The sequence below is a fragment of the Dunckerocampus dactyliophorus genome, chromosome 3 (genome assembly GCF_027744805.1).
Source record: "Dunckerocampus dactyliophorus isolate RoL2022-P2 chromosome 3, RoL_Ddac_1.1, whole genome shotgun sequence".
Classification (NCBI taxonomy): Eukaryota; Metazoa; Chordata; class Actinopteri; order Syngnathiformes; family Syngnathidae; genus Dunckerocampus; species Dunckerocampus dactyliophorus.
Genome location: NC_072821.1, coordinates 24,140,528 through 24,153,135, shown reverse-complemented (window position 1 = coordinate 24,153,135; position 12,608 = coordinate 24,140,528). Strand labels below are relative to the sequence as shown.

The 12,608-nt window shown below is 42.8% G+C and overlaps 1 protein-coding gene across 2 annotated transcripts in view; it reads right to left on the bottom strand.

The window, feature by feature from the left end:
- luzp2 (leucine zipper protein 2) overlaps positions 1 to 12,608 on the bottom strand; it is a 220,883-nt gene that overhangs the window by 99,819 nt on the left and 108,456 nt on the right. For both annotated transcript variants that reach the window (XM_054771019.1, XM_054771018.1), the window contains exon 3: positions 1,491 to 1,561. In XM_054771019.1, the coding sequence (XP_054626994.1) occupies positions 1,491 to 1,561 (71 nt within the window). The remainder of the gene's footprint in view (positions 1 to 1,490; positions 1,562 to 12,608) is intronic.

Sequence of the window (12,608 nt, the reverse complement as noted above, 5' to 3'; positions counted from 1 at the left end):
TTCAAGTCTGTCTTGTCAAATGCACCGCGTATTTAGGGAGTCTGTCTAGGGAGGGGCTGTCGCTGTTAAGAGTGAATACATAAGTAGTTACTCAGTGAGGATTTTCCTTCATCACGAACATGGATAATGAAGAGCTGTACACATTTCATGCTCGTACTCTGCAAAAATGCATTACCTGTAACAGATACTTGTCTAAATCCGGCTCATCCCTACCATAAATGCTGCACAATAAGGAACTGTAATTTATTAAAAATGAAATAATAAATAACTGTTACTGTTGCACTTGTCTACCTAGGTGCACTTTCCTAAGAAGACTAATTGTAAACAGTGCGGTCCAAGGGCCATTTTGGCTTTTTATATTTTTAATTATTTTTGTCCCTCAGTATAAAAACAAAAAAAGTCATTAATTTATTATCAGTGATGTATATTATTAGATATTACACTAATTTGCTTTGTCATCTAGAAGACAAAGCTAAGATGTCAAAATTGATCAGGGTCTTGACCATATCTTAATCATAATGTTAGATTCTAGGGATGTCCAATAATATTGAACTGTTATTGTCAGCGATACTGGCATAAAAATGACAAATCAGTTCATATCTACTGTTAGCTTGGTAGCTTGCTATGCTAGCGGTGGCCGTCTCTTATGTTCCTGTAGTAATCCTGTAGCCTGCGCAATGTGGTGTAAACAAAGAATTATAGGAGTGTAAAGGTGACTATAGGGGTGTTATTTCATGTCGACAGACTACACTCTAATGTAAAAAAAACTATTTAGAAGTTCATAAACAGGTTTTCTCTGCCCTAACTACAAAAAAATTCCGCTTATTAATATCGACTTCTACTGACTTCTGGAACCTGTTAAACACGATAAAGAAGGGAAGACTGCATTATTATTGTGCCTGTTGAGATAATTCAAACCTGCCATAAAAGCCTGTTGTTCCGGTGATCAAGTCTGGCGTTTGTTTCACCAAACTTTATAGCAACATTACTGATACCTACTGACCAGTGTAGAATACTACATGTCACAATTTAAAGGCATCTTCTGAATGCCTCGCATTTGTATTTTAGTTCATTTAGCCATTTTTATGCTTGAAAATACTTAATTTAGGCAAAAAACATAACATGTCCTTAAATATATATGTTATGTTTTGACAAATAATAGGCCCTATTCAACCACGAAACAGCATAATTTATGAATTCATATATTTTTTGAAAATCTGTGTTTGTTTGTGAAATGCATTCAGTGGCATCACAGTGAAAGAAGCATCACGCATTCATCCATTACAGAAGATGTGACCTGACATTAGTTTCAGGGAAGAGCTGCGGTTTATATCGTTTCGGAAATGAAGGGGTGGGCATCTCTAGACCGAGCATCTCTACTTAACAAGGAATTTACAAATTATGTTCACAGTTTTGGACTATACAGGTTTGTAATCTTGATGTTTCAAGAGCAGTGTTGGTCACTTTAAAAGTTTAATGAGTGTCTTTACCTCTGTTTGTGGCTGAGCTCCAAAATCCTTTGTACGTCCTTCTTGGCGACTGAGTCATCGTTTTTCAAAGACTAAAGCAGAAAAAGAGACAAAGATATTTTTGAATATTACACAATGACCTCTCCATGTCTATAAGGGCAAACAAATAAGCTTCATCTAAGGGTGTATTTTCTTTTCAAAAATATGTTTACAACAAAGTGTGGCTCTTCCAGAGGAATAATAAAAATAATCTTTGACTACTTTAAAGAAGTAGCAAAAACAGATGAAGCATAAAATAATTGAGATGAATACCATTAACATAAAATTGTGCAGCAGATGTTCAAATGTTGTTGATGCCCCAGAAAAAAATATGTAGCCTCAAACAATCTGGCTATGATGTCTGAAAAAATCCTAACAAGGGTAGAGGGAGAAACGCTGATTGGTTTTTACTGGTGCCTAAGCACCTGCCTGATGGGTAATTCTGGATTAGTCAGGTCTCTGATTGCCTGACAATCCCTTGAAGATATTTTTGTTTGTCATGAACTGGACAAAAATTCCCCCAGTAATAGGAAACTGCGCATTCCAAAATTATATATCTTATTTTAAACAAGTGCTTGAAGGTAAATTCTGTGGCAATTAACAGTGCATTTCCATAAACCTTATTTTCACTGGTCAACAGGGAATGTCTTCGCAGTCCCCAGTGGCACCTCATGCACATTCATGTTCAAGAATAAATATTAAATCACTCAAAACTATATCAAGCTAAGTAACCCCTTTACTCTGAGATTAAAGGCGCATAACTGCAAGACACATTGTTTTGTAAGTATTCCACACTAGGATTCAATGTGTTTATGACCCACATCCCTTCATATTCAATCTGTTAGCTGTGGCAAAGCACCTGCACAGTGCTGACATGTCTACACACGGACACCCACTAAAGCGTGTAATACATGCTGTACAATGTCAGTGACAACCTCAGGGTAGTTGTGTGTGTGTGTTGTGTAAGCATTGTGCGAGCAAGTCCATATGTGCCAAAGAGGTCATGTGTTGCCCTGCTGGTACAAAGCCTAAATGCTAATTTGATGTGTGAATAATTAGGTGATTATGTGCTAAAAGCTACATGCAAGGATGTACTTAACATACAAACTGAGAAGTATATCTTCACAAAGTAATTTCGACCCACAAAGTGGTTTACATCATAAGAGTTCTGTTTTCTTTACTCTCGTTTGGAGAAAGATCTTAGTTTGTTTCATTCATTAAGGTGACTAAATGTCTGTTTTCCCAGGACGTGTTCTGTTTTCACGACCTTTTTTTTTTTTAGAAAATATAAAGGCTATTGCCTCCTCCCTGAGCTACCACCTTATCGTGGTGAAGGAGTTTGCGTGTCCAAATGAGCCTAGGAGCTAAGTTGTCGGGGGGTTTTATACCCCTGGTAGGGTCACCCACGACAAACAGGTCCTAGGTGAGGGACCAGACAAAGAGTGGCTCAATAGACCTCTATGATAAAAAAAAAAAAAACATTGGACCACCAGGGCCCCCCTCTGGAGCCAGGCCTGGAGGAGGGGCACGATGGCGAGCGTCTGGTGGTCGGGCCTACGCCCATGGGGCCCGAAGAGACGACATGGGTTCCCCCCTCCAATGAGCTCACCACTCATGGGAGGGACCAAAGGGGTCGGTTGCAGAGTGAGCTGGGTGGCAGCCGAAGGCGGGGACCTTGGCAGTCCCACCCTCGGCTACAGAAACTAGCTCTTGGGACATGGAATGTCACCTCTACCTCTCTAGTAGGGAAAAAGCCTGAGCTGGTGCATGAGGTTGAGGAGTTCCGGCTAGATATAGTCGGACTCACCTTAACGCACAGCAAGGGCTCTGGAACCAGTCCTCTCGAGAGGGGATGGACTTTGTTCCACTCTGGCGTTGCCAGCAGTGAGAGGCGACGGGCAGGGGTGGCAATTCTTGTTGCGCGTCGGCTTGTGGCCTGTATGTTGGAGTTTAACCCGGTGAACGAGAGGGTAGTTTCCTTCGAGTGGGGGGATGGGTCCTGACTGTTGTTTGTGCTTATGCAGCAGTGACAGCAGTTCAGAATACCCACCATTTTTGGAGTCTCTAGAGGAAGTACTGGAGAGTGCTCCCTCAGGGGATCCCCTTGTTCTGCTGGAAGACTTCAACAATCACGTTGGCAGCGGCAGTGAGATCTGGAAAGGCGTGATTGGGAGGAACGGCCCCCCGATCTGAACCCGAGCGGTGCTTTGTTGTTGGATTTCTGTGCTCGTCACAGATTGTTGATAACAAACACTGTGTTCTAGCATAACGGTGTCCACATGTGCACTTGGCACCAGGACATCCTAGGCCACACTTCCATGATTGACTTTGTGGTCGTATCATCGGACTTGCGGCCATATGTTTTGGACACTCGGGTGAAGAGAGGGGCGGAGCTGTCAACCGTTCACCACCTGGTTGTAAGTTGGCTCCGATGGTGGGGGAGGATGCCAGGCAGACCTGGCAGGCACAAACGTATTGTGCGGGTCTGCTGGGAACGACTGGCAGAGTCCCCTGTCAGGAGTTTCAACTCCCACCTCCGGGAGGGCTTCGACTATGTTCCGAGGGTGGTGGTGGACATTGAGTATGAATGGGCCATGTTCCTTGCCTCCATTGTCGAGGCAGCTGATTGGAGCTGTGGCCGTAAGGTGGTCGGTGCCTGTTGTGGCAGTAATCCCAGAACCCGTTGGTGAACACCAGTGGTGAGGGATTCCATCAAGACGAAGAAGGAATCCTAATGGGCTTTTTTGGCTCATGGGACTCTGGAAGCAGCTGACAGGTATCGGCAGGCCAAGCGGTCTGCAGCTCTGGCAGTTGCTGAGGCAAAAACTCGGACATGGGAGGAGTTCAGAGAAGCCATGGAGAACGACTTCCGGACGGCTTCGAAGAGATTCTGGACCACCATTCGGCGTCTCAGGAGGGGGAAGCAGTGCACAGTCAACACCGTGTATGGTGGGGATGGTGTGCTGCTGACCTCGACTCGGGATGTTGTGGATCGGTGGAAAGAATACTTCGAAGACCTCCTCATTCCCACCAATACGTGTTCCTATGAGGAAGCAGAGCCTGGGGACTCCACTTTGGGCTCTCCTATCTCTGGGGCTGAGGTTGCTAAGGTTGTCAAAAAGCTCCTCAGTGGCAGGGCCCCGGAGGTGGATGAGATCCACTCAAAATTCCTTAAGGCCATGGATGCTGTAGGCGTGCCTTGGTTGACACGACTCTGCAGCATCGCGTGGACATCGGGGGCAGTACCTCTGGATTGGTAGACCGGGGTGGTGGTCCCCCTTTTTAAAAAGGGGCACCGGAGGGTGTGTTCCAACTATTGTGGAATCACACTCCTCAGCCTCTCTGGTAAAGTTTATTCAGAGATTCTGGAGAGGAGGGATCTGCCGGATAGTTGAATCTCGGATTCAGGAGGAGCAGTGTGGTTTTTGTCCTGGTCATGGAACTGTGGAGCAGCTCTACACTCTTAGCAGGGTCCTTGAGCGTGCATGGGAGTTTGCCCAACCAGGTTACATGTGTTTTGTGGACTTCGAGAAGGCATTCGATCGTGTTCCTCGAGGAATTCTGTGGGGAGTACAGGGAGTATAGTGTATCGGACCAGCTAATTCAGGCTGTCCGTTCCCTGTATGACCGTTTTCAGAGTTTGGTTCGCATTGCCGACAAATAAGTCGGACCTGTTTCCAGTGAGGGTTGGACTCTGCGATGCCTGCCCTTTGTCACCAATTCTGTTCATTATTTTTATGGACAGAATTTCTAGGCGCAGCCAGGGTGTTGAGGGGTTCCGGTTTGGTGGTTGCAGGATTGAGTCTCTGCTTTTTGCAGATGATGTGGTGCTGTTGGCCTCATCGAGCCGTGAACTTCAACTTTCACTGGATCGGTTCACAGCCGAGTGTGAACCGAGTGTGAGAATCTGCAACTCCAAGTCCAAGACCAGGGTTCTCGCCCAGAAAAGGGTGCAGTGCCATCTCCGGGTTGGGGATGAGATCCTGCCCCAAGTGGAGGAGTTTAGGTACCTCTGAGTCTTGTTCACAAGTAAGGGAAGGATGGGACGCCAGATCGACAACCGAATTGGTGCGGCGTCTGCAGTGATGCGGACTCTAAATCGATCTGTTGTGGTGAAGAGAGAGCTAAGCCGAAAGGCAAAGCTCTCAGTTTACGGGTCGATCTACGTTCCTACCCTCACCTACGGTCACGAGCTTTGGGTGACCGAAAGGACAATATCGCGGGTACAAGCGGCCGAAAAGAGTTTTCTCCGTAGGGTGGCTGGGCTCTCCCTTAGAGAAAGTTGAGAAGCACTGTCATCTGGGAGAGACTCGGAGTAGAACCGCTACTCCTCCGCATTGAGAGGAGCCAGATTAGGTGGCTTGGGCATCTGGTCAGGATGCCTCCTGGCAGATAGATCATGTCAACTTGTAACTTGCATGCTGAAAAAGTGTTTGCACCCCTGATATACATGTACAACGTACATAAATACTTACTATAAATGTACTATACTACTTGTATAAATATAATAAATATATATTTTTCATATTTATAGTAGTAGGGAGAGCTTTGGGACTTGGTCATTATAAACGTAGCTTACAGGCTGAAAAAGTGTGAGCGTCCCTGGGCTAAATGATATGCGGTTGGTGGGAACCACTTGTTCTTCCGTCTGGGTTAAGTGCGTAATGCGTAAGCGCAGCGGCACACTGCTTATTTTTCTTTTTTTTATATTGTGTAAAACACACTTTTCAAATATTTTATATGATTATGTTTTTTTTCTGTTGTTGTATCTTAGCTTGACTATATTGTAAATCGCTACATCAATATACCTAAGAGTTTAAAATAAATTGCTCTGATGTATTGTATTCTTTATGCTATGTGTTACGCTGTGATATGAAGTACAACACTTTTTTTATTAACCAGACATAGGCTGGAAGTATTAGGTCAATCGGTATTGCCAATACCTGCCTGAATTTTACTCAGTATTGGATTGGAAAGGAAATCAATGGTATCACAGATCACTACTAAGTGTTGTGCAACTCTGATTGTGCTATGTGTGTGTGTGTGTGTCCTGAAGGCCTCTACGAGAAGTTGTCGACTGACAATTCACTGAGCTATTAGACTGTGTAAAATCTACCAAAAGTGACGAAATACCTGGTTTTCATTGTTTTTACATTTTGCTGCATGTGACGTAATTCCTAAGAAACCTTGGTAATCCAAATATGGCAACCCTACACTCATTATGGGCCAATCTACAACTGGACTGCATAGTGCTAGCTTCAAAGACGCAGTGTAGTTTTATCTGAAGTAGTATAAAACTTTCATTGTGTGTGTCGCCCTACTCTGCTGGACACTGGAGCAATGTAGCGCAGACACTGTTGATTTAACATTCATGTGAATGCCCTCTGTTTTCACAGATGATCCTATGCAATGACTGCAACACTCAATAACTGTCATTTTCAACACTAGAACTGTGTTATTTTAGTTTTGAAAATATATTATGGTGACTTTAAGTCACGCAAGAGGTAGTCTGATGCTCTTCAGCTTGCTATGAGCAAGAGGCTCTTTATTTGAGCAAGCAATAACCAAAAAGAAACTCACAATGAAAACTAACAAGGAGGTCACTTGACAGAACACTAACCTCACTCAAAGTATGAACAAAATGACATCACAAAGTGTAACAGTAGGTAAAACACATACTTAACAACTACTAACAACTACTAACATAACAATAAACATGTAATTCTCAAGTAGTATTTACAAAACAGCCTCAAGGCATGCTGGGAAATCCAGAGTCCACTCCCAGCGACACTAAAGTATTGTTTAAAAACATGAAATCATTATTAATTTACTTGATCTTAAAAGTTTAATACGTAGTTGAGTTGCTGCTGGTGTTTTTAAGAGCTTGTGAGAATAAATAAATATCATTATAAATAAATCAGGCAAACGGTGGCCGAGTGGTTAGCATGTTGGCCTCATAGTCAGGAGATAGAGGTTTTGGATCTCCGCCTGGTAGGGGTGTCACAAGATCTTGTGTCACAACCTCTGGCGAGATTAAAATGTGACAAGATTTCTCGTTGAGAAAAAAAAATGTCTTGGGATAATAAATTAATTAATTAATCACACGATACATTATATAAAAATGAACTAAATTTTGCCGGTCTCCATGAATTGCCATGTGCATTTGTGTCTGTTTTCCTCATCTCTCGTGCCTCCGAACAGGCAGGAAGAGTGTTTGCTCTGTGCATTGCTTCAGCATCTATATGCTTCATATAAAAGCCTTCCATAGAACAACGAAGTGAGACCTCTTGTCATTAATACAGATGCTTTGTCTCTGTGGGGGGAGGCAGGGCCACTAGCATACACACAAACACACACACACACAGTACAGCAAGGGGGCCTTATGAGAACCACTGCAAGGTAATGTACTAGAAATTAGAAGGAAAAAAGATGATTTCAAAGTCAAATGCCACAGCCGCATATGGGATATTAATGAGCAAAATGAGCCCATCAACACGAATGAGCCAGTATGACGAATTTGTTAGAATTCATGTTAAAATTTTGTCTCGTCGCCATGGACTCAATCTCGCACACCGTCTCGTTTTGTGAGTTGGGTGTCTCGTGACACCCCTACCGCCTGGGCAGCTCTGTGTGGAGATTGCATGTTTTTCCTGTGCATGTATGGGTTTGCTCTGGGTACTCCGGCTTCCTCCCACATCCCAAAGACTTGCTAGGTTAAATGGAGACTATAAATTGTCCATAGGTGTGAATGTGATTGCTGGTGCTTGTTTGTTATCTTTGCCCTGCAGTTCAAAGGGTACCCTGCTTCTACGCAAAATCTGCTGGGATAGGTCCAGCTCACCCATGACCCTGATGAGAACAAGTGGTAAAGAAAATGGATGGATGCACGGTAGAAATAAATATAAATAGGTTAAGAAATAAAGAATTGATTATCTAAAAATAAGAAGCGAACTGTAACAAAGCAGTCCCTAAATAGAAACTCTTTTACATGTTGAGTAGATAGTATACCTTTATCTTGTGAATTTCTTCTACACTCACTGACTCGATTCCGGTGCGCAATAAAGCATCTAATTTAATCTCTTACTTGACCCAGTCTGGTGTTACAAACAGTAAAATGCAATAACAATGATGTGATAACATACAGTACATAACCGCACATATAGTAATTGAAAATTAACATAGAGGCTTCCTGTTCCTGAAATAGCCTTCATGAATTGCCAATGTATTCCACAGATATTGTTACTGTATATTGTGTTGTTGCTTGCATTTTCTCCACAAATGTTAAACTACGTAAACTATGTTAAACGAAAATACCCTAACCAAAAACAGTGGATGAACTGTGATGTAAGGGCTAAGCTACGTGCTCGTTCGACTGCATTTGTCATGGGCACCGCTGATGACTACAAAAAGGCCAGATATGACCTGAGGAGGTCCATACGGGAGGCCAAAAGACAGTACAGACAGAAGCTGGAGGGCTACTATTCCACCTCAGACCCTCGGCGCATGTGGGCGGGGCTCCAGCACATCACAGACTATCGACAGCAGAGTAGCGTAGCCACGTCCAGCCAAACCACACTTCCTGATGAGCTGAACGAGTTCTATGCCCGCTTTGACACCCAAACTCCTGATGAGCAGAGAGGGTGGCTGGACTTGGGGAGCACACAGGACTCACCTCTCATGGTGACATCAGCTGATGTGCGCAGGGTTCTGAACAAAACAAACCCACGAAAAGCAGCAGGCCCAGACAACATCTCAGGACGTGCACTTCGGGTTTGCTCATCAGAGCTAGCTGATGTGCTTGCTGACATATTTAACCTGTCGCTTGCACAAGCATCTGTACCGACCTGCTTTAAGTCCACCACCATAGTGCCCGTACCCAAGAAGAGCAACGTGACCTGCTTGAATGACTATCGCCCTATAGCACTCACTCCTATTGTTATGAAGTGCTTTGAAAGATTAGTCATGACCCACATCAAAAAGAGCATCCCGGCGGCAACTGTGGACCCTCTACAGTTTGCATATCGCCAGAACCGGTCCACGGATGATGCAGTCAACACTGCCATCCACACAGCCCTTTCTCACCTACAGGGCCAGGACACATACGTCAGAATGCTATTTATAGACTATAGCTCTGCTTTTAATACAGTCAGCCCCCACAAACTCACAAATAAGCTCCTCACACTTGGCCTGTCTCCCTCCCTCTGTAACTGGGTGTTTAACTTTCTCACAGGCAGACCCCAGTCAGTCAGAGTCCACAACCGCACATCCAGCTCAAGAATTGTGAGCACTGGGACCCCACAGGGGTGTGTGCTGAGTCCACTCCTCTACACGCTCTTCACCTACGATTGCGTGGCCTCCCAGAACAACACCAGCATCATTAAATTTGCAGATGACACTACAGTCATCGGACTGATCACTGGTGGTGTTGAAACATCATACAGAAGAGAGGTGGCGGACCTCATAGCTTGGTGTCGTGATAACAATCTCCTTCTCAATACAGATAAGACTAAAGAGATGATCATCGACCCAAGAACAAGGGAAAAGGAGCCACATAGTCCCCTGTTTATTGATGAGACTGAGGTGGAGAGGGTGAAAACCTTCAAGTTCCTTGGCACACACATCAGCGAGGACCTCACCTGGTCTCACAACACCCAACAAATTATGAAGAAGTCCCAAAGGAGACTGTACTTCCTGAGAATACTGAGGAAATTTGGCATGTCCACCAAAATCCTGAGTTGCTTCTACAGATGCACTATCGAAAGTGTCCTTACCGCCTCCATCACTGTTTGGTACGGTAACTGTACAACACGTGATAGGAAGGCACTCCAGCGGGTGATCAAGACCTCACAGAACATTGTTGGGGCAGCCCTCCCCTCACTGCAAGACATTTATAAATCTAGAGTCCTACGCAGAACACACAACCTCATCAAGGACAGCACACATCCACCACACTCATTATTCACACTCCTACCATCAGGCAGACGCTACAGGAGTTTGAAGTCCAGGACCACAAGGCTGGCAAACAGCTTTTACCCACAGGCCATCAGGCTTCTCAACGAAGCACTCGCACACGCCGCACGCAACACACGCACACACTCATAGCACTTTATTTATTTATTTATTTATTTATATCTGTATTAATGTCTCTTCTGTTGTTGTTGCTTAATTTATTGGTATATATGTTTATGTGTTTGTTTCTTATGTTCTTATTCTTTCTTGTGTTTTCTTTCTTTTCTTGGGAGAATGAACAGAATAAGATTTTCATTGCATGGTATAACTGCTGTTTTACCATGCACATGACAATAAAACTCTCTTGAATCTTGAATCTTGAAACTAATGCAACCTAAACCAAGGGCCAGATTTAAAACTTGCATGTGGGTACAAAGCTAAATCCTATTATTGTTTAAAATGCTAAAGATCATTCCACCCTGGGGACACTGTCATGAATAAATTACCCCAATTAAGAATGTTTAATTATTAGGGCACTGACCTGCAACTTGAGGGCAACTCGTTAAAACTATAAACACTCGAGCCATCAAATCTGCTTCCACCCACTGCTTGGATTCTCTTTTAAACGATAATGTTTTGTTTTTTTTTTTCCTGTAGATGATGTTTTCCTCCAAAAATTGTTCCCCCAAAACAATCTGTGCCATGTCCATCATGTTGGCACAGGGCCCAGGATGAAGGTAGTTGCCTGCAGTGAAAAGTCATCCAAGTCTGCCCAGGGGATAATGATAGGACATTTCTCAACAACACACACATTTATTTGAGAAATGTGTTCGGAAAGTTAACACAGAGCATTTGAATGGAAGCACTGAAAGGTGATTCATTCATCTATACTCTTAATTGACAATTTTCATGTCAACAAAGCAAACCAATGTCATTTTTCTTGGGTGAAAAAGGTGAATTATGAAATACTGTGCTGAATAATCTAAATGTGTACAGTAATTCCTTGCCACTTGCACTTTGAATTTCACAGATTCACTGTATCACAGTTTTTCAAATTTATATGAATAAATCATCGCTGTTTCATGGTTGAATATGGCCTATTAGTAGTCAAATAAATTGACATATTTTTGGCCTAAATTAAGCATTTTCAAGCATATAAATTGCTAAATGAACTTAAATACAAGTATAAGGCATTCAGAAGCCGCATTCAAAGACAATGTGATATGTAGTATTCTACACTAGTCACTAGGTGTCAGTAATGTTACACTGAGGAGACAATAGCCAATGTAGAAAGTACCATACAGAAATCAGAAGTAAAGAAAAGTAACAAGGAACGTGTGAGTCTATATCATCTCTTATTTTCTTATTATGTTTACTGTATTGGGTAATACAAGTGTAAATGTGACTATAGGGGTGTTATTTCATGTCTAATGGGCTCTAATACTGTTAACGCCTGTATCTGGAGGGTCTTAAAGAGGTTTTCTATGCTCTTACTACGAAAATATTTGATTTATAAATAAGGAATCCTACTGCGCAGAAATTTACTTATCATGGTTGGGTCTGGAACCAATTAAAAAAGGGATTACTGTATTTCATTTCCCCCCTGCCCTTAAAATGTACTATATCAAACAACCAATATCACTGAGAAATGAAAGAATTTACAGTATACAATAGGAAAGTTATGGCTTAAAGGCACAGGCAAACTTGTCAATCCTCCTGTTTTCCCTGGGAAAACCCAGGGAAACTTTTGCCCACCTTTTCCTTTTGTCCCCAATTTTATGGAAAATTGTCCTCATTTCCAAATGCAAATGTTGACAGGTATGGGCACAAGAGATGTATTGCAGTGCATCCCATGCATAATTGTTAGATCCTTGTAGCCTGGCCATTCTTCTAGCAATTATGTATAGTTTGTGACACTGAAACAAATCTATTTGACCCTCAAACAAAGTATGCAAGAATAAAATGCAGTGAAATATATACAGTATATATATTTATATAATATACATCTTAGTTCATACCAATCGTCGGCAACCCTTACCCTAAAAGAGTCATTCTTTCCAGTTAAAAAAAATATGTCTGGAGCCGTAAAACATTACACAGCTTATAAACTTGTAAAAAGTTTTCTATTTTTTAAATGTCACCTGTTACAAC